Source organism: Eulemur rufifrons, chromosome 7, assembly GCF_041146395.1.
Source record: "Eulemur rufifrons isolate Redbay chromosome 7, OSU_ERuf_1, whole genome shotgun sequence".
NCBI lineage: Eukaryota > Metazoa > Chordata > Mammalia > Primates > Lemuridae > Eulemur > Eulemur rufifrons.
The window spans coordinates 138,289,483-138,317,330 of NC_090989.1; the positions used below are offsets into that span (position 1 = coordinate 138,289,483).

At 39.1% G+C, this 27,848-nt stretch overlaps 1 protein-coding gene across 9 annotated transcripts in view; it reads left to right on the forward strand.

Annotated features, from left to right (window-relative positions):
- The first annotated feature begins 14,387 nt into the window (after window positions 1–14,387).
- TGFBR2 (transforming growth factor beta receptor 2) overlaps window positions 14,388–27,848 on the forward strand; it is an 86,723-nt gene continuing 73,262 nt past the window's right edge. For 3 of the 9 annotated variants that reach the window (XM_069475463.1, XM_069475466.1, XM_069475464.1), the window contains exon 1: window positions 14,485–15,007. In XM_069475463.1, coding sequence (XP_069331564.1) covers window positions 14,914–15,007 — 94 coding nt within the window. In that variant the 5' untranslated portion in view covers window positions 14,485–14,913. Of the gene's footprint in view, window positions 15,008–27,848 lie in introns of all 9 variants that reach the window. The other 6 variants (XM_069475468.1, XM_069475465.1, XM_069475467.1 and 3 more) reach the window with 5 other exon arrangements.

The window sequence follows — 27,848 nt, forward strand, 5'->3', positions numbered from 1 at the left end:
GCAGCTTCAGTAAATGAATTGGAAACTACTCCCTCTTCTTCTATTTTCTGGAAGAGAGTGCATAGAATTCATGTTAATTCTTTATATGGTTGGTAGAATTCTTCAGTAAAATCATCTGGGTCTGGATATTTATTTTTTAGAGATTTAAAATCATAAATTCAATTTGCTTGATAGTCACAGATCTATTCACATTATCTATTTTATATTTAATGAGTTATGGTAGTTTATGTTTTTCAAGGAATTGGCCCTGTTCATCTAAGTTGTCAAATTATGTATATAGAGTTGTCCATAATATTCCAATATATTTTGACGTCTGCAACATCTGTGGAGGCACCCCGATTTCATTCCCAGTATTGATAATTTGTGTCTTCACTCCTTTTTTTCTTTGTCAGTCTTGCCAGAGTTGGGTCAATTTTATCAGTCTTTTCAAAGAAACTGCTCTTTGTTTCATCGATCTTTATGACTTTCTGTTTTCAATTTCATTGATTTCTGCCCTTATCTTTATTGCTTGATTTATTCTGCTTGCTCTGGGTTTATTTTGTTTCTCTTTTTCAAGGTTCTTGAGGTAGGAGCTTAGATTATTTATTGGAGGCGTTTTCTTTTTCCAAATGTATGTATTTAATACCATAAATTTTCCTCACAGCATGGTGTAACTATATCTCATAATTTTAACATGTTGTATTTTCATTTTTATTCAGTTCAATGTATTGCTTGATTTCCCAGGAGACTTCTTTTTTATTCAAAATAATTTAGAAGTATGTCATTTAGTTTCTAAGTGCTTGGAGATTTTTCTGTTATCTTTCTGTTATTGATTTCCAGTTTGATTCTATTATAGTATCAAAACATATTCTGTATGATTTTAAATATTTTAAATTTCTTGAGGTTTGTTTCATGGCTCATGATATAGTCTATCTTGAAATATGTTCTGTGAGAACTTCAAAAGAATCTATATTTTTCTGTGGTTGGGTGGAGTGTTATATAAATTATTAGATTCTGTTGGGTAATGGCATTCTTTTCTATCCTTGCTGACTCTTATCTAGTTGTTCTATCAACTAGTGAGAGAAGTATGTTAAAATCTCCAACTATAATTGCTGATTTGTCTATTTCTCCTTTCAGTCGTGTCCATTTTGCTTCACGTATTTCGCAGATTTGTTATTTGGTGTATATATATTTAGAATTGCTATGTCTTTTTGGTGTATTGCCATTATATCATTATATAATGATGTTCCTTTCTTCTAGTAATTTTCTTTGTTCTGAAGTGTATTTATCAGATTTTAATACAGCCACCCCTGCTTTTCTTAGATTAATATTTGCATAATATATATTTTTCTGGCATTTTAATTTCCATCTGCCTATATCATTATATTTGAAGTAAAATTTTTGTACACAGTTATAGTTTGGTCATGTTTTTTAACACACTCTTCCAGTCTGTCTTCTAATTGGTGTATTTAGACCATTTATATTCAGTGTATTTATTGGTATGTTAGTGCTTATGTCTACTTTGGTTTTCCTACTTATTTTTTCTATTTTTTCATTTCTCTGTTTACATTTTCCTTCCTTTCACACAAATTTTTTAAAATTCTATTTTGACTGGTCCATAGTGTTTTAAGTGCAATTCTTTGTATAGCTTTATTAGTGATTCTTCATGCCATATATTATACATAACTTATAGTCTACTGGTGTCACTACTTTATCAGTTTGAATTACATACAGAAATATCACCTGTCTTTTCACCTTTTACCTTCCCGCATTTATAATATGTTAAATATTTCCTCTACATGCATTATAGCCACATCAGACAGTGTTATACAATAAAACATGATTTAGAAAACTAAAAAGAATACGGAAAGTGTATTTGGTTTTGTCTAGTTATTCTATCAAAATGATTCCTTTTTTGTTTAAAGAACATCTCCTAGGGTAAGTCTGCAGGTAATATATTCTCTTAATTGTCTTTTATATAAGAATGTCTTGATTTCCTCTTTTTTTTTTTTCCTGAAAGGATATTTTCATTGAAAAAATGGATTATGGATTTACAGTTTTTCTTTCAGTGCCTGAAATATGGTGCCACTTCCTTCTGACTGCCATAGTTTTGTAAGAGAAATCTACTGTCATTCTAAGTTTTTCCTTCTATAGGTAAAATGTTGTTTTTCTCTGGCTGCTTCAACATTTTTTCTTTGTCTTTAGTTTTCAAAATTTTAACTATGATGTGTCTTGGCATTGTCTTCTTTGCCTTTATTCTCTTCAGGCTTTATTCAGCTTCTTGAATCTATAGGTTTATGTCTTTTGCCAAATTTGGGGAGCTTTCAGCCATTACTTCCTCTAGAATTTTTTCACTTCTGCACTCTTTCTCTTCTCCCAGGATTCTGATGACATGAATGCTAGATATATTTTTATAGCCTCACAGGTACCTAAAGTCTCTGGGCTTTTTTTTCCTGCCTATTTCTTTCTATTGTTCTGTCTTCATCAATTCTTTCCTGTCTTCTCCAATCTGCTGTTGATTTCATCCATTGAAGTTTTTATTTCAGTTATTATATTTTTTTAGTTTTAAATCTCTTTGTTTCTTTTTTATAGTTTCCATTTCTTTGCTGAGGCTATTTATTTTTTGTTTCTGGCATGTTCCTAATTGCTTGTTGAAGCATTTTTATCATGACTGCTTTAAAATATTTGGCAGATAACACTAACATTTATGTTATCTTGGTGTTGGCATTTATTGTCATTTTCATTCAGTTTGAAATATTCCTGGTTATGGTAATGATGAGTCATATTTTATTGAGGATTAGACATTTTTGTATTATAACATTCAAGATCTTATGAAAAACTTGTTTTAATTTTTTTGACACTGCTCCAGTGAGGTGGGAGGCACCACCTTGTTACTGCCATGTGGAGGTAGAAGCCCAGGTTAAGCTCCAATGACACTGGAGTGGTGGGAATGGGGAGAAACTCCTCATTATTCCTGGATGAAGGTTGGAGTCCCAGCTCCCTATGTGGTAACCACTGATACGGTGGTAGAGATGGCCTCATTATTTCTGGCCAACAGTGAAAGTCTTGAATTTTCACTAGGTCTCCTTTGATACCACCACAGTGAGGAGGGATAGGGACACATTGTTACTGCTGGATGGGGACTGAAGTCCAAGTTGTCTGTGTGGTCTTCATTGACACCATGGAGGCAGGGGGAACAGGGTGGGGACATCATTACTGGCCAAAAAAGATGAAAATCCTGACTCTTTACTTGGCCTTCTCTGACACTACCCTAGTGGAGGTGTCAGGGTTCCTCATTACAACTTTATGAGGTAGTAATCTAGGCTCCCATTCATCCTTTGCTGGCATGGATAGGAGTGGCACTACAGTATTTATGTGGTATTTTGTTGAAGAGGTTTTTGTCTAAAATTTTCCTGCCTTGGTACATTGCCTTTTTCCTAATCTTTTGGCTAGAGAAAAGAGGCTTCCATTGGGCTTTTTATTTTATTTTATTTCATCTTACCAATTGGTGTTTATAGGTTGCTGGCTTCTTCAGCTTTATGTCTGGGCTCTATGAAGCAAAAAGAAAGCCCAGGGAAATCACTGCCATGTGATTTCTTTAGGTCCAGTGGTCCCAAGCTGGTCTGCCATTATCTCTCCACCTTTTAACATCTTCTTATGTTTGTCTTAAGCGTAATGTCTGTGGGTGTTAGCTGTATTAACAGGAGGAATAGGGAAAAGTGTGTCTATGCCATCTTCCTGAAAACAGAAGTCTGGCATGATCATCAAAAATAAATTGGACTCAGAAATGTTGAATAAATTGCTTAAGGTCACTCAGTTAGAAGGTGGAAAATAAGCAAATGGGTTAAGAATAAATACTCTAATGTGAGACAGCTGGAATTTTTTTCCCCAGATCTATCACTCACTATAAATATTATTAATAAACTTCTTTGTTTTGACCACAGACCCCTTTGAGAATCTGATATAAGCTAGGATCCTCTCTTTTGAAAAATATATTTATGTAAATACATACAAAATTTTGCACATTATTTGGATTAATCCCATGAATTCTAGATTAGGATCTCCTGTTTTAGAAAAAAGCATGCTGTAGGCCTGTATGTAGGAAGGAGAAAAGCCACATTTATGAGGATACAGCAGAGAATCACATTCTGAAAGGCATTTGCTGGTTCAAGAGTGGATCTCAGGATCAAGAAGCTCTGAGATCATGTATGAGGAAAGGACAACCATGGTGGCATCAAAGAGAGTGCCAACAGAAGACTCACCCCCAGGATTCCCCTGTCCTCCCACACCCCTACCAATGCTGCCCCCAGGGATGACTGTCCTGGGCAGGCAGCTCTACTGGGCTACTCTATGTGTATAGATACCACATGCTGATTGCTGCTCACCATGCTGGACGTGTTGTAGCAGTGCCCTCAGAGCACTTTGGCTCCAGAGCACTTCTGGGCCTCTTCTGGATAGGAAGCAAACAACATTGCTTGTACTTTGGGAATGGACTTAAGCATATCTAAGCTGGGAACAGAGTTGAAAGCCTAACTTACAGTTAGAGAAATGTAAGCCAACAGAAAAGACAGTTTAAGAAGGCAATGAGGGATAGATGAAAAAATAGGTAACCAATTGGTATTTTGACTTTTACTAGCTGTGTAGTCCTGGAAAAGTCACTAATATCTTAGAATTATCAATTTCTTCATCTGTAAAATAATAACAATGATAATAATCTTTATAATAATTTCTTACATCATGTGGTTTTTTGCGTGTAGTGAATGAGATTATATACGTGGAGACTCTTTGTGAATTGGAAAACACTATACCAATATTATTTTTTAGGTCTAGCTAGAGATTATACAGTTAGAGTAGGATTTTATGTATAGAATTACTTCTTATAAGAAATTTATGTAAAGAACTTGATATGAATGCCTATAAAAATTCTGTGGTATAACCGTGATCTAGTTTTCTCTACTTAGAGAAAAAATGTCCTAGGGAACATGGGTATTCCCCATTAAAAAAAAGCAAATATGTTTCATTGGAACAGATGGCTGAGATGGAAAAATGTAGATTATAATAAGAGGTGTCTATAAAATCAGTCAACTAAAACATTGTGTTGTAAATATAGTTCAATGTTTTAACTTTCTTTCAGGAGTTTGCTTTGTGTGTGGAGAGAAAATGATAATGATAAATTTCAAAAGCAGCTTCTCTGAGTTACTTCCTCTGGAGCCTAAAGAACTGACAGCATTCTGATAGCCTTTAGGTGAGGAATGACTAAGTGAGGAGCAGATGGTTTAATTTTATTATGACTTGGAGATAAATATGTACCATGGCAATTCTAAACAATAACCAATGAGTCTATTGTCAACTCCAGGAAGGAGGCAACCCTTTGAAATGCCTGAAGGCCCAGTGGCACAAGCTTTTCTAATGATTCCGTGAGTTAATCATTAAGAACCTCTTGAGACTTGCGCAAATGATTATGCAAGAGCACACATCACACTGTGCATGCTTCACCCCTGATACACTAAACCATAAGTGTTTTGTTACTTAATATTCTTTGCAATCTTTCTTAGCAGTTAATCTAAAGTTTCTACATTTAGAGAGCTGCTGTGAAATGACCAAGTCCACTTGTCATTGACAAATATTTGATTAAATTGAGTAGACAGGAGAAGTTAGAAATGGGCTAGAATTCAAGGTCTCCCCACATCCTTGCTACCAGGTAACGTTTAACCATGAAAGTACACCTCAGATTGAATTCTGCCACATGTACAAATGTTTATTAGCTAACCAGCATTGACCTCATGTGTAAACCAAGTGAAGACTTTGCTCTTGGTCCTTTCACATGCTCTGACAGTGTTTTGTAGGAAATCATCATTCCAGGAAAATGTGAAAATTTTCTAGCAGCAGGATACAGTCAAAGTGAAATCAGGTGTCGTAATTTTACAAAAATGGCTGAACGTAGGTGTAAGGACAGACTTACTAAACTAACAAGAAAATATCTACTCTCACAATTTTCTAATAACAGCTAAAGATCAATCCTATGAGCTTTCTCTGCTGTTTCTCTCCCAAGCTAGCAGGTTCCCTGCAGGGACTCAGTTTTCCCAAACATCTGAAAAGAGCCAAAGGAAATGTAAATCTCTCTCTTTACATTAACCAGCTCACAGCTTTTAGAATCTGTTTCTGTAGCCTAAAGGAGTTCCTGAGAAACTCCCCAACAGACAGCAGAGGGGCAAACTCCTGCCCAAAGCCATGTCTCAGGGGCAAAATCATATCGCCTGCAATAAGCCTGACTACCTCTCAGAGATAACCAAGTCTCCAGGGACAGAAGAAACAAGAAAGACCAGACAACCTGAATTGATGTCTCACAGTTGCCTGCTAATTACTCCACAATTACTATTTTTCTCTTTGTCCCCATAAAAGCAGCAAACCACTTGGCCTTGCTGCTGGCATCTCCCTTCTCTTTGTTTGGGATGCCACGCTGCCATCTTCCTGCTCCCTTCCCTCCCTTCCTCCTTCCCCTCTCTCTCTCTCTCTCTCTCTCTCTCTCTCATTCTCTTTGTCTTCTAAAGGGTAAAATAAACTTTTTACTTTTATATCTTGTATGAGATATAAAAGATACAAGATATAAGATATAAAAGATATAAGATACTTTTACTTTATATCTTCTCTGCATGAGAAATCTTTCTCCACCCATGCCATGAGCACCTACTAGGCTTTTCCAACCCTAACATTTGGTGGCCCCTATGGTCCACCCTAACAATAGGACTGGGTATGTAAGTCCACTTGAAAGTACAGAAGATCTTACGCCCTGCTCACTCCACAATAGGAGTGCCTGTACCATCCTTTAAGCCAATCTACATAACTTGAGCCTGTACAATCCTTTAAGCCAATTTACATATCTTGAGCCTATACAATCCTTTGGGTCAATCTACATATTTTGAGCACCAATCATTTCACCAATGAAAATTTATTTCTGACCTCCAGTATGCCAGTTAATAAGCCTTCTAGAGTTGATAGAAGATAAAGATGACAGAAACAATGGCAGAAGCTGCCAAGGGTTGCAACCTTTTGATAAGAACTTTCCAAAAATTACCACATCCTTGAAATATTTATCTTGATTAGGGTACAAAATTTTTACCAGCAAATCTCAAGTATTCATTGAATCTAACTAGCACACATATATTTTATGTGCTCTAAGATGTGTAATACCATGGATTTGAAGTACATATATATTAAATGTAGCTTTTAAAATGGTTGCTGTCATCATTTTTCTGTGACATTTTTCTGTAACAATTTCACATTTCTAAGGAAGAAAATACTGAGTTAGAAAAAAAAATTTTAAATTCTTTTGTTGTAATTTTCCTTTTTTAAAAAATTAAGAATTAGTTTTACCACAGTGAATGTTTTACCACAGTGAATGTTTTACCACAGTGAAATTGATTAATGTAACTGTCAAAGATATAAATTCTCTCTTTGGAAGCGAAATTTATCCTTATTTGTTTGTATCATTTTTACCTTTAGGAAGCATTTTTCAGCATTTTCAGAGGAAGTTTGTGCTGGTGCTTGAATTCTATGATAAGCATTACCAGCCTCATTTTGTAGTCAGACATTGAGGACAATGAAGATTTTATTTACCAAATTCACAACCTTCAAAGTCCCAGTTCTTGAATATTACAGATTATAGAGTATATTCACTGAATCATCCTCTTATCCATTGGTATTTATTGATCAATAAATATGGATCAGGCACAAGGAGCTAAAGATGTGAAAGACACAGTCCCTGCCTCAAGAGATGGTAGCCTGTTTGGGGAGACTGAGAGGTGGCCAGCGGCATGGCAGCAGATGACAGAGTGGCTTAGAACCTGCCTTAGAGAATTCTGGCTCTGCCATCACTTAACCTCTCTGTGATTCAGTTTCCCCACCTATAAAATGGGAATGATGATACTACATACCTCATAGGATTGTTGTGAGGACCAAAGGGATTTATTCATATAAAATACAGAACAGTGTGTGGCACATGCTAATAAATGTGCTGGATGTGTTGAATATAATTATCATATTAAGTGTAGGTTGCTTTGAGAACTATCTTCTGCAAGAGTATCCCTCTGTGTTCCCCCAGTCAACTCAAACATCAATTCCAGCCAAACTGAGCTCCTTATTATCTTTCTTATCTATTGACTTCTGTCTAGTCCCACGATTATGACTCTGGTCCAGACTTTGGTTGTTTCACACTTGTTTTTATGACACGGTCTTAGGCCCTTGAATGCATCTACCAGACTCTCTTATCACGGACTTGAAAATCTTATCTGATTACCTCTGATCCTCTCCCTCTCGTGGTCGAAATCTCCTTTCATACCTTTTTATTGTCTACATTCTGAAATGAAAAACAGGGCCTCTCAGAGCCTAAGTTATTCTGGGCCACTCTTGAGTGTTGAGATTCCTCAATAGTGTATAAAAATGAGTACATAGTAAAGTAAAATCACAAAACTTTGTACATTCACATGCTTGTAACATATAATCACTTTAAACATAAATATAAAAATATATGTACTTAAGTGATTCACAAGATAATTGGAGAAATCATACAATTCTCAATTCATATTTAATGTGGCTGTGTATTTGGTACACAGGTTGGCAGCCATATGGTGACTGGAACATCTTTCTCTTTCAATTTTATCAGTGGATTTCTCTGTATTAGTTAGAAATGAATTTGGCTAGAACTAACAATTTATACAATATCAATTAATTATTTCTCATAATTCTACAATCTGGACTGGCATCCTTTTGCTGGCCTTGCTGGTTCTTCTCCCCCTGGCATTTGCTAGGGCTGGAAATTCCAAGATAGCTTCTTTAATCACATGTCTGGTGCCTTATATAGGGGGCTGGAATAGCTGATAGCTGGCTGGGCATCATTTTTCTTTCCATGTGTCCTCTCACTTGGCTAGCTTCGGCTTCTGTACAGCATCATGGTCTCTGTGTATTTGAACTTCTTACCTGGTAATCGGTTTATTTTTACTTTTATTTTTTTTTTATGGAGTCTCGCCATATTGCCTAGGCTGGACTGTAACTCCTGTGCTCAAGCGATCTTCCCGCCTTAGCCTCCTGAGTAGCTAGGACTATAGGCACATGCCAGCACGCCTGGTGTAACTGGTTTCTGAGAAAGGAAGTCTATTTCTGAGGCCATGCCCAGAATTGGCACTATGTCACTTCTGCTATATTCTGTTGGTGAAAGCAAGTTACAAAGCTAGCCTAGATTCAAGGAAATGAAACAGAGAAAATAGACTCTATCACACCTCTCAATGTGAGGACCAACATGTGAATACAATGGAAAAAAAGACGTAAAAGCCATCTTTAAAGACCGCACTACCATACTCAAATAATGCCTATGTTGAGGTAGTTGCTGGTCTTGACTCAGTGGTTCTACTCTGTGATACTTACACCTTTCCTGTCATTGTTGAAAGGTGACTGGAGCATCTCAAACTGTTTTATCCTCCGATCACATTCAAAGGTAGGAAACAGGCAGAGGTGAGTGACAGAGTAATTCTCCTTGGGCACTTCTTTCTTACCAAATAAGGGAAAAAAACTTTGCCCACAGCCTCCACAGGATTTCTTCTTGCAACTCTTTAACCAGAACTGGATCACATATCCGCCCTTGGACAAGGATAGGTCTTTTCCTTAAGATGGAGCCATGCCAAGTCCTAAGCAAAATTAGATTCCTAACGACAAGGTGGGAGAGAATGGATTTTAGGTAAGCAAGAAATGATATTGGCCACATTCTTTAACTGTATATATAAGTGAATTTGTACATAAACCAAAGAGTCTAAATTAGAGGCCTACTGCCTTGATCATCTCCAGCCCCCATAACAAACCCCATGATAGTTTTTACCTATAAGAATTTCATGGTCTTAACCACCTGAATATTCATTTAGCCTCATTTTTCCATGATTCTTCATCTTTCACATCTCTTATATCTCTTAGTTATGCCTCAAAAATTCTGATGACAAAACACCCCAGAATTCCATGATTTAAACAGAATTCATCTATTCTTACTTGCACATCTGTGGGTTGGCTGGCAGTAGGCTTGAGATTGGTTGATAGAGGTTAGGCTTGGATTCAAGCAGCAGGTTGGGTCCACATCTGTGTCACATGTCTGTCAACCTCCTCCCTGCATTTGCTGCTCTCCAAGTGCCTTTAAGTGATCAGTAAACCAAAGCAGCATATTTTGGGGTGGCATTTCCTGAACTCCTTCACTAGTCAGGTGGTTAAGATCTACCAGCTGATCAACTTATTCTAAAGTGTAGACTCTGGACCTAGACAGGACTGAATCCAAACCTGGCTCTGTCTCTTACTGACTATGTGACCTTTGCCAAATACTTAATCTCTCTAATCCTCAAATTCTTCATCTGTAAAACGAAGATTAGAATAGTACTGCAAGGGCATGCTCCAAAATTCAACAAGGATTATCTTTGGATAATAGAATTAAGGATATGCTTTAATTTCTGCCTTTGGCTTTTCTGTATTTCATATTTTTTTCTACCCATTATATAATTAACATATATCACTTTTGTAATTTAAAAAAATTATGTTTTTTCCAAAAAGACACTATTAATGCTTTCTGTAAACGTGTGGCATAATTGCAGGTTCTATTACTATCTGTGAAGAACTGCAAACAAAAAAATGAATTAGGAAAAGTGATATTCTCATTTTTCCCTCTACTGAAGACAAGAAACACACATTGAGTACTTATTATCTGTGGGGCACATAGTGAGGTTCTAAGTTGAAAAAGGAATATTTTGTGTTTTCAAGGACTTTACATTTGGTGTGGTAGAATTATAAAAAATAAATGAATAACAATTATGCATTCCATCTCAGAATAGGACAAACATTTAAAAACTAGGTTACATAAACTAAATGCTCGCTGGGTTATCCCTGAGAGAAGAGTGATCATATTACGTGAAACATCATAAAATGTTTCCTGAAGGAGCTAGCATCACAGATGGCTCCTAAAGGGTAGGTGACCCTCACAAATTAACTATTGTCTCAGTACTTATTGGTTTGATGCACAATAGAAGGAAAATTGGTTAAGCGATAAGAGTTCAGAATGCAGAATGATTGATTTACAAGAAGAGGAATTCCCTGTCAACTGCTTTAGCTGCCAGTAACCTCAACAGCTGCATGTCGAAAAGTTCAGGGGAGTAGGAAGTTCTTCCTTCATCACCAGTGAGAAATGCAGGGTTTAAATCAACCACACTTTTTTTTGTTTGTGTATGTGTGCAGAATTTGTAAAACTGGAAAAATAAAGTTATTTAACTTTAGTCCAGCTTGATTTTTATTTTTTTCAAGTTGGTAAGGGTTTAAAAATTATCTTCCTTGTTTTTTAAATCCTGAGTCAGGCTTTTAGTTTTTGTTTCCATTTAGAAATGGCCTAATTTTTGCACATGTAGATCAACTGCCAATGTGAATACATAGAACATTATAGTAAGCCAAATACACAACTATGTGTGAAAACAGTGTCTTGATGGGGGACATCAGAGTTCCCTTTCAATGAGAATCCCAAAAGGAAAGGCATATTGACAATTTTTTTTTTGAGACAGAGTCCCGTTTTGTCACCCAGGTTGGAGTGCAGTGGCATCATCATAGCTCATTGCAACCTCAAACTCCTAGGCTCAAGGGATCTTTCTTCCTCAGCTTCCCGAGTAGCTAGGACTACAGGCGTGCACCACAGTGCCCAGCTAATTTTTTTTAATTTTTGTAAAGATGGGGGTCTCACTATGTTCTTTAGCTGAGTCTCAAACTCCTGATTACAAGCATTCCTCCTGCCTCGGACTCCCAAAGTGCTGTGATTACAGGCAGGAGCCACTGCAACCATTGGACAAATTTTAAGATTATCAAACTGTAATATGCATTGACTTTACATCTCTATGATTTTATTATCATGATTTTTGAAAGACTAGTTTGCACTTGGCAATGCTAATTCAGATTCTCCTTGATTTCACAAGAGATTGAGGATTAAATCAGAAATGTTAAGGGCAAACCAAATTACAATCAACATTTGTGATGTACGATGACAAGGACCACCAGTTAAACATTTCATAATGGAATCAAGTACCTCAAACCTACCCTCTAACATTGTAAAACATCTGCCTTTGTGAAAATTATGGGAAGAAAAGAGCCTTTTAAGTCGAATGGGCATTTATTTCCTTCAGTGCGTTTTGGGGAGTAAGAAACTACATGTATGCTGTTCAGAGGAACTTAGGCAATATAAAGGGGGAAAAAAAGAAACGCACATACTTCTCCATTCTTAAGAAAAGGAAGTAATGGTGACATCACTCTCAGCTAAAATCTAATCTGTTTATAGCTCAAATTATTAGGTGACAGAATGTCTTCTCTAGAGTTATGAAGTAACTTGAACAATTAAGTACAATTTCTTCCAAATCTTCATTACCTCATTCATTCATTCATCCATCCAACAAATATTTATTAAACACCTATTACGTGTTAGGTATTGGGGATACACTATTAAGTGACAGAGACAGATAATGCCTACGCTCAAGAAATTTGGAGTTCAGTGGGGGATACGAATAGAAATTAAAGAATGACATAAAAAGTATAAAATTACAATTGTAGTAAGTGCTAAAAAAAAAAAGGCTTATGGGACTAAGAGAACCTATCATAAAAGATCTATTCACAGAGGTCGGGGAAAGCTTGCCCATCAAGAAAGCTGTGATTAGATCAAGGAAGAGGAGGATTTGGCCCAGTGGAGAGGAAGGGCAGGGCAGAGAAAAGGAATTCCACACTAGAAAAGGCTATGTGCAGGAGGAATACCAAGGCATGTTCAAGGAATTTAGAGAAGGCTCTTAGTAGTCAAGGAGGAGAAGCCAAATGAAAGGTTACAGGAGAGTTGGGGGCTTGAAGCCACGTTCAAGGATCTGGTTTCTATCTTCTATTTATTTCGAGAGCAGTGGGAAGCCAATAAATGATTTTAATCAGAGGGTTACTATAACTAGGTTTGCATTTTGGAAAACTGACTTCAGCTCCAGTTTGAGAAACTGAGTGAAAGGGCCTGGAATGACCCTAACAGAGAGTGAGTGGTTGAGACTCCTGCTCAAGGGATGGAAGTGGAATGGGTGGCGTGGTCAAGGAGGAAATGGGGAGAAGCAGATTTTGAACTGAATCTTCCTCCATTGCTAAAGTGGCTCCAGCTTTGGCAAGGCTGTTGGTGGGCAAGTCTATGCCCAGTGCTAACTGATTTCACTGCACTTCCTTCAGCTTAAACATAAGAGCTGGGAAATGACATTTTCCTAAAAGACACATCCAGAAGCAGTTTTGGTGCTAGGTGGAAAAAGAGTTAAAATTTTAGGATCAAGTAAATGAACTCTTAGACTGACAGAAGATTTCAGGGGTTGGTTTGGGGGGAGGGCTATTTGCTTTTATTCCCTGTGAACTTGGCACCTGCCTCTGCAAACAATCTTTTTCTCAGGTAAAAGAATTCATTGTATGAATTGCTGGAAGATCTTACCAGAGGGCTAAACAGAATATGGATGACATAGATATAGATATAGATCTTTGAGAGCCAGAAGTAGGGTGATCAGATAATTTATTATTCTATCAGGACACATCTGAAAAAGACGGGGGGAGGGGTTCTATTAATATTTAAACTGCAAAACAGATATAAACCAAGATTGTCTTGAGCAAGTCTGTTTACCCTACCAAGAAGGGAAATTTGAACGTTTATACTGTTCGGTTCCCACTGTTAGCTCTTTTGCACATCTTCACCTGCATTTATTGGAATGCACACGCAGGCATTTAGCTGAATCCCAAGCCACTTTTATTTTTACGTTTTCTGCTAGACTCCGTACGTTCTGCAAATAACATTTCCCACCATTATAGCTCCATGATAGCTACTTATTTACAATTACCCACGGAGTCACCCCCAGGAAGAGGCAGTTTAAAATGGGATGTACTATCTAGGAGCTCATAAGAAATGCAGCATCTCAGGCTGCCTCCTAGACCTACTGAACCAGAAGCTGCATTTTAACAGGATTCCCAGGGGATCGGTATGCACATTAAAGTTTGAGGAAAAACTTCTGGGTTTCGACCTATAGTAAGAAGAAAAACATTTTACAATTTAACAGTGTATGCACATACATACATGTATTAATATATAGACATAACTGAAGCAAAAGTTTAATGAAGCAATACTCACCGTTACTATTTTATTTGGGAAAAAATGTTTTCAGGACTCACTAACCAGATTTCAGTATTCACTCTTGGGTCTCAACTTGTAGTTTGGAAACAGCAACTCTAAAGCACCTAGGAACAATCCAAAGGAGGTTATGGGGAGGGGACGATGTTAGTGGTATGCTATGGGGAGTGGAGAGCCTTTCTGTGTTCAGTTACTTAGTGAAAAGCGCGCACTTAGTCACTCCTGAGTAAATACTTGGAGCGAGGAACTCCAGAGTGGTGTGGGAGGGCGGTGAGGGGCAGCTGAAAGTTTGCCAAAGCGCTCGGAGGGGCTGGTCTAGGGGACGTGATTGGCAGCTCCAAGAGAGCTAGGGCTGGAAGCCGAGGAGAGGGAGAAGGCTCTCGGGCGGAGAGAGGTCCTGCCCAGCTGTTGGCGAGGAGTTTCCTGTTTCCCCCCGCAGCGCCCGGTTGAAGTTGAGTGAGTCACTCTTGTGCACGGACCCACAACACCCCCGCGCGCGCACTCGCTCGGGGCAGGAGCCGGCCTCCTGCGCAGCTCCCCTCGGCCGCCGGGGGCCTCCCCGTGCCTCGCCGGCCTCCAGGACCCCTCCTAGCTGGTGAGCGGGCGCCACATCTGGCCCGCACATCTGCCCCGCCGGCCGGGCGCGGGGTCCGGAGAGGGCGCGGCGCGGAGGCGCAGCCGGGGGTCCAAGAAGGAGCCGGCCGCTGCGCTCGGGGCTCGGTCTATGAAGAGCAGCGGGGTCTGCCATGGGTCGGGGGCTGCTCAGGGGCCTGTGGCCGCTGCACATCGTCCTGTGGACGCGCATCGCCAGCACGATCCCACCACACGTTCAGAAGTCGGGTGAGTGGCCCCCAGCCCGGGCTCTGCGGGGCGCCGGGGGTCTCCCGGGCTCCCCGCCCCTTCGCTGCGCTTGACAGTCGGCCCGAGAACTCGGCGCTTGGGCGGAAACGGGGAAAGTTTCCCCTGGCGGCACCCACGCAGCCCGACTCCCGTGGCCGCAGGGATGTGTGAGTTTTTCTTGAAAAAGAGAAGGAAAGTTTAGTTGCAGGGGGCTCGGGGCACGTTTGGTCCCCTTTGTGCGAGCAGGAAAGGCGTTGTGTTGGCCGCGTCCGAGACGAGCGAGCGAGACGAACCCCCACCCCCGGAAAGGGAAGTTTGAGAAGTTGGTTATCTGAAGGCGGCCGGGGAGCAGCGGCCGGGGCGGCAGCCGCAGAGCCGCCCAAGTCGCTGGCACACCTGGGCCACTGCGGTCCGTGGCGATGCTGCGTGCCCACCCGGTTCTTTCCGAGCCAACCCCTCAAAAAGCCAGCTATTCAGCCCTTAGCTCCTGTAAATGGCCACACATTCCCTCAGGCCGGCTTCTTGGCCCGGAGGTGTTGGACACAATTCTCAAGAAATGAAGCGATTTCCAAAGGAAAATCATCTGGCTCTACTGACAGCTTGTCCTGGATGGGTAGATAGTGGAGATAGGTGAAAGGCGGAAGGAGTATTTACTGAGTGCCTCCTAGGTGCTAGGTGCTGGAGATTTTGCCTGGAGCAAGATAGCCCTGCCTTTAGGGTGTTGAGGGTTCTCTGAAATTATCCTTTAGTGGAAACGGAAGGGTTAAAATCATAAATAGGCTGCCCACCTGATCACTGTCTCAAGATGTTTTTAGGGGGAAAAAATGTGCAGAATTGGGTTCTTAACTATTTGTTACGGAAGTGCAAAACCCCTGAGACTTCAAAAGTTAGAATTGTAGCATTTATATAATCCACATAACTGAGTATCTGCAGCTGTGGTCTGGATAACTGAGTATTTGGGCAAGTCATTTATCTTTTCTGGGCCTTAGTTTCCTCATCTGTAAAATGACAAGGTTGAATTTCGATAATTCGCATCACCTGATTCATCTTTAACATCTCCTGTGTCCCATCCCACATTCCACCCTCCACCGCCCTCCAGACTGCTTTTAGTTACTTGGAGATGCCCTGTGTAGATTTTGGATGAAATGTAGAGGATTTCACAGTCCACATCACCCTGAGGCACACATTTTATTTACCAAGGGGCATAGGCAGACTTACTTTTATGTTTGTCTAGAAAAAATATGCATGATAGTCTAAGCTGTAGATTTCAGAGTATTTGAAGTGGATTGGGAACTTTGAAAAAGTATAATTTATATTGAAAGTGGCATGGAGATGGAAGTTTTTAATAGAATTAGGAAGAAGCACTCTTGCAAGCAAGAAAAGTCTTAATACAAATTTGAATCCTATGGTTTTAATGAAATCTTAGTGTTTCATTCTTGGCTGTTTTCCTATGTTGCAGTACCAGAATGTTCAACTGTCTCTGATTTTACTTGAGATTTAAAACCTGAGTTATATTTTGCAAGTGAATATTAAAAATGGCACCTTTAATTTTCTGTGTACATTAAAAATCATTACAACTTTTGTTTCAGAGTATGAAAGAAGGAAATTACCAGGCCCTGATTTTGTTAGTTGAGTTCTGTTTACAAGGATAAGATTTATATTTGCAAATTCCAGACTCAATAGTTCATGAGTCAGTTTCATTTCATCTATATACACACTTTTAAACTATTAGCTTGAAAGCCTAGTGGTTTTTTATTTGGATTTTTAAACAGTTTTACAAAGTTCACAGATTTCATATTTTGATGGAATTAAAGTTTTAAAATGGTTGAACTAAGGATTCATTTTGAATTTGTATTCATTTGATTCATATTAAATTTTCAAAGATGGTTGAATGTTGAAGATAACTGTAGTGAAGACGAGAAACCTAATTCCACTTACATTTTAATTTTCCATGTAAGTAAATAGTTTCAGGATTTTTAAAATGTAATTGGTAAAATGAAAATATTTTTCAGAATATCTTAACATAAGATAGGATATGAGGGAATGAGATTGTTTACAACCTCCTATTAGGTCATTTAAAAACGAACCAAAAAAAAACCCGTCTTCTGTTTAGTAGTAGCTTGACAAGTGGGCAAAGGATTTCAGTATAAGAACAAATTTCACTAAGAAATGTATTAAAACTTTCTTTGTTTTAGACTTAGTAGATCCACTCTTCCTAAATGCTCAAAATTAAGAAATTACTTTTTTGGGAAAACTTTTAAATGTCTGAAAACTCTTCAGATCTGAAAAATATGATTTTTGCTTTTCAGATGCTTAAAAAGAGATTCTTGCTAAGGACTAAACATTGGAAATAGTGTCATAGGGGATACGGGTTCTCAAAGTCACTTAAATGACATGCTTATATTGTTAGGGTCAGAAATTAGAAATCATCAGGCTCAGAATCTAATCTTTGGTCTGCTTGCTTCCCCACCACCCCCCATACAGCACATGTCACTTCTAGGCCACTTCCTTTAACAACACCTTATTTTTAATAAGTTATGGTTTATACATAGTACTAACCACATTTTGAATTAAGTGCGTTCTTTTCAATGTAGCATCCCGTGGTGATGACTCCTTATTACCCGCGCAGTCAGCTTAACTGCTACATGTTTTCTATTTCAGTTTATAGTGCCTCAGTCATCAACATGACTTTTTAATTTTTTCTGTAAGTTTAGTTTTTAACTCTGTTTTTCCAATCAAGAATGGTACCTCATTGATGTCATTGTAAAAAGTGGCCATTACTTATTTTCTTTCTCAACAGTATTCAGACCTGAAGGCACCATCCCGGATGTGTGAGAGACACCTGGTCTTTGCCCTCATAGAGTTTGACATCTGGGAGGGTGTTACAAGCAAAGAGGAGGATATATATTTTAACCTTTTGTACTTGGAAGCATTACTGAATACTGGTGTTTTGTTTTCTAGACTCAACTTTCAAAAGCCCATTTATTTTGTTGAATGTTCTAGGAGGGTGTACATATTGAATGTTTCCTTCTCAGCCCCTCTGAATGAATTTTTATATTGATTTATTCTCACTTTTCTATCCCTGCCTTGTAACAGACCCCCAATTGGGCCATATTTAATTCCATTCACCATTTTGTAGCCAGCATAATGGACCAAATGTGTTTATCCAGTCTTTTCTTTGAGGAGAGGCTGGAGGTAGAAGAGTGTAGGGTATATATAAGCTTTGGAATCAGGCTGTCCTGGGTTCCAGACCCACTTCTCACTTACTGGCTGTGTAATCTGCTACAGTTACTTTCTAGCCCTCAGTGCTCTCATTTGTAAAATAAGGATTATGGAATTTGGGATGAGGATTAAATGAAATAAGACTTTAAAGTGTTTAACATAGTGCCTGCAACATAGTAAGTTCTCAATAAATATCAGGTTCTGTTGTTGTTATTATTATTTTTTTCTTGATACAAGGTCTCGCTCTGTTGCCCAATCTGGAGTGCAGTGGCGTCATCATAGCTCACTGCAACCTCAAACTCCTGGGCTGAAGCAATCCTCCTGCCTTGGCCTCCACAAAGTGCTAATATTACAGGCATGAGCCACTGTGCCCAGCCAGCTTGTATTAATATTATTATTGTTAGTAACTCCTTAATCAGGCCTAAGAAGGGTCTCAGCGACCTGGTTCCCTCTTGACTCGGCAGCTTCACATCCCACCAAGGCCTATACTTTCCCAGTCCACTCACCAGTCACTCCCAGTATCACCATGCATACACATGCTGTGAGCAGTGGACAGCTGTGCCTTTCTTCAATCTGTAACTTCTATCTGAAACTCCTGCTACCTAGCTAATTTTCACTCATCTTTTAAGACAACTCAAGTGTCACCTTCTTTAGGAAACCTGCTTTGAATTCCCTGGGCTGAGCTAAATGTCTCCTGGGTACAGACCTCTCTCTTAGCTGGTAACAATAGCAAGCTGAAATTATATGTTTATGTGACTCCCTTGCCCATTAGACCTTTAAGCCTCTCAAAGGCAAGGGGCATGTCTTATTCAGTTCTCTATCCCCAAGGTCTCTGGAAGTGCCTGGAACATCATTTAGCACCTGGGAAATGCTAAACCAAGTCTCCGATTCATCCTACTTGATACAGTGCAACTGAAGTGGAGCCTTTAACAACCAGTCGCTGTTTATTGGGTGTTTAGTCTGAATAGTAAAATCTTTACTTTCAGTTACAATAGTTTTAGCTCTGAACAGAATAAACAATTTGACTGTTTTTATACTATGTAGTTGGTTCTTGTATTCTGATGAAATATGGAAAAAGATCTCAACTTCTGACAAACATGATGGAAAGCCGCTAGAAGTTTTCACCCAATCCCTTTAGTTAAATAAAGTTTGAACTAGCATAGGGCATTGAAAGCCATTGCAGACTTTTAAAAAGTTTCACCAAAGAAATTATTCAGTAAGTACTGATTCCCCTTTTTCTTTTCTAGAAGGTTGTCGGAAGGAGACTTTTATTAAAGATGAAGTGATGAAATCTAAATTTAGTTTTTAAGTTTCTTTTTTCATCAGTGTTTTATGTTTTGGTTTATAGGTGGTGAAGCAGAGTTGGTATAAGGGAAGTGCGGGCCTATGGCCACCACTGTCTGCTGTGAAGCGGTGTGGATATTATTTAGGTCTGGTGCAAACCACCGAAATGGTTTAAAATAGGGCGCGAGGGAAACGTACTTCCTGGCTACAACATGGCATTATTTAGCTAAGTTCCACGTAAAAGCATAATTCTCTCACCTTGTTAGCTCCTACCCTCCAAGTCCTTATGCACAGCTTCAGCAGATTTAATTTAGGATTGTCAGTAGAAATGTCTTAGCAAATGTGCACTAACAGCAAGAATGCTCACTGCTTATTTTGTGCCCTCTCTTTTCCTGGCAATATTTTGCTCCACAGGTACTTATTGCTTCTGACTGAGATAAGATACTGATTATTATATTTATTTACCTGGCATGTCAGAAGGGTTTGGAATGCTACACAGGCAAATTGGCTCATCTCAGGGAGAAGTGAGAGAGAAAGGAGAGAGGGAGACTGACATATGAGAGCCTCCCCTGAGCCAGCCACTTAACATTACTTATCTAATTTGATCTTAAGAAACTTGCAAGATAAGTTTTATTATCTTTATTTTATAAATGGAAAGATGAAGTCTGCTCAAGGTCTCATACTGCCTCTGTGTGTGTGTGTGTGTGTGTGTGTGTGTGTGTTGTAAGCTCGTCCTGCTTGCATTCTTATAGGCTCTTTTTCATGGTCTATGTGTGTGTCCATGTGTCCGTGTGTCCGTGTGGGAGGGCAGCTGGGGAGGGGAAGGGGATGTCATATCTGAGAGAGAGGAAACCTACCATCTAATATCATCAGTTCAGTTTTCCTGATTTAATTGATTTGCTTTGCTTGCGTGATCTGCCTCCTTTCTATCTTTGTACCACAGAAAAAACGAGATAGAGTTTTTTTACGCAAGGGAACTCTACAGTCTGATAATGGTGCCTTGGTGGTGGCTCCCACTGCGGGTGACATATGGGTTGACAATTTATAGCAGTGGGACATGCACCGTTTTCAGAGATGTGTATTGTAAACCCCAAATTCTGAGCATGCAGGACCACCATTTGGGTACAAGCCTCAAACAACTTCTGGTGAAGGCAAGAAGAGCAGAATTTATCCAACATAACAAAGAAAAAGGGGACAGTTTGACTTTTGAGGTCCAATTAATTTGAAAACTTGCAGATGGTTAAGATTCTCTTCCTTTTTAGGTCTTGGCACCAAACTTGGAGCAACTATCCCCTTGGGTGTAGTCAACTTAGTCAAATTATGGCCTCCAGCTTGGGCTCTTAAGGGTTCCCTAGCATCAGTGTTTTGTTTCTAGGGTTGAAGCTACAGTATTAGAAGGGATTTAGCTGCAGGGCCAGTGCCTGTCGCTGATGAGATTCTATCTGGGAAAGGTCAAGACATGCAGCTCTTTTCTTTTTTTCTCTTTTCTGATGGAATATTTTCCTCCAGATTTCTTAGCTCTATGACTAAAATATAGGCCTAGTATATGGCCAAAAGGGGCCTCTGTCCTGAGCTTTAGAGCTGCAGTCCCCAAACCCCCACCCCGTGTCTGTGGAAAAATTGTCTTCCGTGAAACTTAGGAAGGCGGGGGGTGGAGAGCCTCATCTGTGTTTACAGCCACTCCCCATGCTCGCATCATGCCTGAGCTTGCCCCCTCCAGCCCCACCCCACCCCATGGAAAAATTGTCTTCCATGAAACAGGTCCCTGGTGCCAAAAAGGTTGGGGACCACTGCAGAGATTCTTCTCTGGTCAGGGCCATGCCCATGGGGTGTGGAGACTTTTGGGCCTCCTAATCTATACTCTCTCCTTTTTTACACCATGTTTGGTGTGCATGGAAACCTCAGCTTCCCTGCCCAGATGGCCCTGAACTAGTGTCTGCAGTTTCCAGGGATCCCTGGGTCCATCTCCTGCAGCCTTCATTGCCTCTGCTTGTGTACCCTCAGCCTGAGGGGTGATCAAGGAACAGCTCTGTGTGTGTGACAGTTCTCAAGTTGTACCTGGTCATTCAAGAGGCTGGGAAGATATATTTTTCAGTCAAGGTAGAAGGATAAAACCTATTTCATTGAGCAGTTTGTTAAGTTGATTTGTAACTTGCAAGATTTTGACCTCTGGTGTGTGGGCCCCTACTTGTACCCTTGTCCTGGGCCCTCCCCCGTTAGAGGTGGATCTGGCCTCAGCAACGTTCCTTTGCCGAGGTGCTGGGTAGAAATTAGTTTTTGTTAATTGTATCATATTTTCCCTCAAGTCAAGATCATTGCACATTAATGAAAAAGCTAAGAGTTTATTTGTAACCATAGTGTTGTATTTCCTCTGGGAAATTTGGTTTTTTGTAGCTCGTGTTGTCTTGAAGAAAACTTTAACTGTGTCCATTTGACTTGTTCTATCTGCTGTTTCACTTACACATTTTTTTTTTAGATCTTCCAGTACCCTAGTTGCATTTTTTTCCTGTGTATTGAGACCACTTAGGGCAAGGTGAAGCTTATCTGAATTTTTTTCTCCTATTGTAAATATTTTATTTGCACAATCCATGGCCTTCTCAAGCCTCTTTAAAGAGGAGAGGGTTTTGGGCCTCCCAGTCCGTTTAGAGAGTTTAGAGAGTAAAAAGCCCTCCCAATGCTATAGAAGGCATAGAATTGTCAAAACTGTGCATTTTAGAAAAGCAAAATGGGGTTTGGCCAAACAAACATGAATGCCTTTGTAAAAAAATATGGGTTGGGTGCATATTTTCATCATATGCTACAGCGGCTCTTTATCTGTTGAAGTTGTGTATCATTACAAAGGATTCCTTGGCTATGGGCAGTAACTCATTGCTGCTTTGTGGATGATTATCTGTCATACTAAAACTACAAAACTATTCTACATAGGGAAATGGAATTGGCTTTATGCTCCCTGTAGTTTTACTCAAGAAACTTCATGGACAAGTTTCCCAATATTGGTAATAGCTCCCACTTAACTGAAATTTTGCTGAGCACTTCATGTATCTTATTTAACCCTCTAAACAACTCTATGAGATAGGTTTTTGTTATGCTCATTATAAATCCTCCAGAGATTAAGATATTTATCTAAGACCTCCAAGTTAGCAAATGATTATCCTGGGATTAGAACCAAGATGGTCTGGTTTGGGGATCTAGACCCCTAATTGTTATGCTATGCTGAGACTAGGCTGCCTCAGTTGACAAAAACCACTTGTCCAGTATAGCATGAGTGTTGGAAGACTAGGGGTTAAGAGAAATAATGATAATATTGAACATTTTTTTCTAGTGCTTTAGCATTCTTCGTACATTATCCCATTTAATTTCCTTAGTGAAATAATGTTTGGTTCATACACCAGGTAGTCAAACATGTCTGTCTTGTGACCACAAAAGGAAAATGAAGTATATACATGAAGTGATATTGTTTTGGCTGAATCATGGAACAGTTATGCCATCAGAAAATTTAGTATTCTGAGCAAAATGAGCACTTTATTTGGAAGGGCTAGGAGAGTTCAAAGATGCATCAGGTATGTTGGGGACATATATGGTAGGCCCAGGTGAATTTAACATGAAGTGCTAGGAACTTAACCTTCAAAGCTCCTCCCTGGTACAGGCCTACCTCCTAACCCTGGGAGAGGCCCTAGCAATGTGGTTAACAATTGTCATCAAGTCAAACGATATTTAAGAACTCTTGCAATGCCCTGAATCTTACAGCTCATATATAAAAGAAACTTGATAGAGGGTTTCCTAAATTTTGAGACAATCCGAAAAATTTATGTGACATTTCCTGTAATGAGTTATGAAGCTGAAAGAAACTTTTCCAGATTTTTCAAGAATAAATTATAAATTCTGATCAATGGTTCTAAAGGAAAGACTGAATTATTTCTCTATTCTCTCAATAGAGAATATTGCAAAATATTATTGGAAGAGGTGATCAAAGAGTATGCAACCAAAAAGTGTAGGAAAAATATTTCAGAGGTATGGCAATTCATTAATTAATAAAAATATTTTTTAAAAAATTTTATATGATACATTTTAATTTTATATAAATACTCACTTTCATACCTAAATTTCTAGTCTGAATTTTCTATTCTTTTTCTTAAAGAGTGTCCCTGAAATTTACAAGCTTTAGATTACAGAAGACCCAAGTCTATGCTTAATGGTAGAATTTGCTTGTTGGCTTAGAAAATAAATTTTAAAGATGCCTCTTCCTTCTCCCCCACCCATGGCAAACAGAGACTGAAGTCTGCATTGTTATTTCACTAAACCAAAACTTTTTTTCCCCTCTAGGTTTAGCTAAACCCTTCATCATTTTCTACTTTAGTGGCATGTAGAGTAGAAAAGAAGGCCATGCCAAGTAGAAAAGAAGTTGCAAATATGTAATTATCACAAACCTTGATCTTGAATGAAAGATAACCCAGATCTGACCCTTCGTTTGAGATTAGAAAGACGCTGCCTAGGAGAGAGCTAGGCAAGACTAGAGCACCTTGTGCCGGGAATCAGGGTGTCTACGTGACCAGGTTAAGTCCTTTGGTCCCACTGGGTCTCACTTTCCTTCTATACAGTAACAGGAATTGGACTAGGTAAGATTTTCAGTGTTTCTCTTCTGAAACATTTCATTCTTCATGTTAGTAGAGGAAATTATTGAAGCTGACTTAGAAAATCTTTACATAATCTTTAATCAAAATAGAAAACCATCAGAAATCATAATAGGTCAGAACTAACAAATACCATAAGCATCCATTTAGAGTTTGTTGGAGATTACTACTATAAAAAAATAAAAAGAAAGAAAAGAGAAAGAAACCATAGCTATTTTGAAAATTTCCTACTACAGGTGTCTGAGCATACATCCTGACTAAATAGCATATTCACTTCTGCTAGAACTCACTGCTTCTTGCTAAAGAAAAGTCTTACTTGGTTTTTGTGGTAGGATCATTTCTCTTTGGTTAATTACGGTGTTTTCATTCTCCCCTTCCTCTGAATGGGTAAAAGTGTCTGTGAAGGTTTTTCCTAAAATAGGAAATTATGAAATGCTTTGCCATGCCCAGGAGAAGACGTGAAGCCTAAAGGAGCTTCCATATTTTGGGGGAACAGAAAGGAAACTTGTCTGGACATAATTAGTGTTCTGTTGCCTCTCAAAGATTTCTCCACCACTTTTCTTAAACTATTCTCAGAAAAGACAGAATCTGCTACAGATTGGCAGTTTTCAGACTGCTGTTTTAGGCAGGAGAGTATCTGCTGAGTCCCATAATTGCATTTCTGTAGTTTGCAGACACTTGTTAGCATAGAGTAGGAGTAGTTTAGCTATTGCTTTGAGTGACTATCTTGTTACTACATATCACATTTATGCTGTATACTCTAAAGCTCATAGTATTGGGCAAAAAAAGACAAATGATATAATTAGTGGGAAAAACAATAGTAACATATTTTATGTTCATTTATCTGGAATCATTTAAGTTACATTGTTATAAAATAATTTCTAATAATCTCCACCTCCCGTGGGCACTCTAACGTTTATTTTTTATGATTTCTATCATTAGAATAAATTTCTATTCTCATAATTTTTATCCCCTTTCTTATCACCTATTTATTTCTTCTAAGGAGCAAAGGGCCAGTCTTCTCCTTTGCTATTCTATTCTGTTTTCCATCACCTCCTGCTGCAGCCTTTTCTTACTCTACGTTGTCACCCCTGGATCCTCACTCCTCCCTGAACGTTGACATTTCATGAGTTATAATATGCATCAAGGCCCAAATCTTGAGCTCAAGCATTCTGACCCCCAGAACGATGGTTTTTCTATCATCTTGTGATAACAGCAACTAAAGATGTACTAATACCTTGCTGTTCATAGGCTAGTCCAGGAACCAGCAGCATCAGCATCACTGAGAATTTACTGGAAGGGCAGAATCGTGGGACCCTCCCCAGATCCACTGCATTAAAATGTGCATTTTAACGAGATCCCCTGGTGGCTCATGTACACATTGTAGTTTGGGAAGCACTGCTCTAATGGCATTGAGCATTTTCCAAGGAAGAGTCAAATGATCTGTAATGATTTTAGTGGATCACATCAGGCTTGTTTCCGTCAGTGAGGAAGAGGAGGATTCAAGGAGGAGTTGTGCTTAGTTATTTGAGTCTTTCGACACCTTCTCAACTACATAGCCTGTTTTAACTGTGTGTAACTAATACACTAAAACTGGTAAAAGAGAGAGCAGACTGGTGGCAAGTCAACTAAATGAGTCAGTTTTCAACCAGTCTGTTTCTCCAAAGCATTCTTCATAGGTTTTTCATCCACTGATGTTTATCCCTTGACCATGAACTATAGAAGCCAAGGATCCGTTTCTCTGCTGAACTCACGACATTAATCATGTTTACCTCATTAGGCATTTAATCACAGTTTGCCTTGACATATGTAGCCTTTAATTCATTCTGGAGTTATTATACCTTGGGGTTTCTTAAAATATGTAGCACTCTGCTCTAAACAGAGTTATGTACCCAATAAATTAATGAGTTAATGACAGGTTTTCAGGAAGTGGTTGTACTCTTCGACATTTTTTTAATCTTCCTCTTTTGTCTTGAGAAACTTATTTCGCTGATGCTCAGTGAGGACCCACTAAATTTTTCTTAAATCGCTCAACATTTATTTTAGACTTTTTTGACATTGCCGCTTTAGGCTTTTTCTTTGATTGGCTTCTGTATTTTACACACCATAAGGTAGCTTTTTGTGCCTCAGTTACTTTTGTCTTCTAGAATTATGAGTCCCTGTCAGTTACTAATGCTCTTAAGTAACAAAGTGGCTACAATAACCAGTTCTCACAACCAGTTTCTGATTTTTCCAAATAATTTTATTTTCTGACTTTTTTTTGCTTCTGACATCTGACTATACTTGGCAAAAAAAAAAAAAGAAGAACAAAAACTTTCCATTGTAACCCATATCTCATGTTGCTTCCTGTTGCATCAAATCTCAATTTATTCATCTGAATAGTTATATGAAATGCATAACCATTTGGTTTCATTTTTGCTCTTGAATTATGCTAGCATGACACAAACCTAAACTGTTATTTTCTGTCACCTTTAAGAATCTAATTGGCTTTTGCCCATGATCACTCTTTGTCCCTTCTCTTGTCAGTACACATATGTTGCCATTGGTTAAATCTCTCCCCAGACATCATTTTGAATAGGTGACCCCTGCTAGAAAGCCTTCCATGAATCCTTTCTATGAATCCTAGGTGATCACACAGTCTTCCCTTCCTCTTTGAGGTCAGGGGCTACCTCAATGTCCCTTGGCTTTTAAGACAGTGCCTTGCACACAGATGGGGTGCAGTTCCAGTTTGCTGACTACATGCACGAAGGAGGCCAAGCCTCTTGTTCGTCTTCCATTCCACCCTTTGCATGTCTCATGCTCTGGTTCCACTTGAACCAGGCTGCCTCCCACATCCTTTTTGCTTACAAATTTCCTGGTTTATGCACTGTTGAAATTTTCCTATTCTCTACCCGTGCCCTACAACAGCTCCAGCCTTTGAAATAACACTGGGCCTGAAGGTCCCTTCTGTCGAGTTTTCCCTTACCATCTCAGTGTGATTCTTTGTCCCGTTCACAGCTTTTCTAACAGGCCCTGCTTCCTCACTCACGTTGGCCTAGTTCGCCAAACTACCTGTGGTTACACATCTGTGTTTTAACTCCCTTACTAGAATGAAAACTATCAGAGAGAGAATCTTCTGTCTGATTCTGACCTAGCTCTTGGCATACATACTCACTAAATGCGTTTGTTTATATGTTGTGTCTGTTACTGTTTAAAATTCATTGCTTTTAAAAGCAAGGGAAACTGCATTTTTTTTTTCCTCTTAGCTTGCTTCCCTTCTCGCTGCTGAGTGTGAATGTCAATGGCTTCAAGCCACCTGTAGTATTGTTTGACATGGCCGTAGGCTTGCGGGAAATCTTGAGTGATCTGCTTTGTGGGAGTTGCTCTTTACAGTGGAGGTTTGCCCTGTCTGCAGCCTTTAGTTTCTGTGAATTTCAGGAAGCTGCAGTCTGTGGGTGTTAAGAGCTGTTGTTTTTCCATCCAGCACAGTCTACTGCCTTTGATTCGTTTCTTCTCTTGTGTTTGGATTTTTTATAGAAGGCCCAGCACATTATGACTCTAGAGGCCAGACAAAGTCATAAAGTAAATCCTACCATCTGATGCAGGGCAATTTTTCGCCACTCTCGCCTTTCCTTCTTATGAATCATAGGTTATCTCCAGTCATTAAGATTGCTGAAGAAGGGGTGGCTGAAGGGATCTTGGTGCAATGGAGAAGGCCTGAGCCC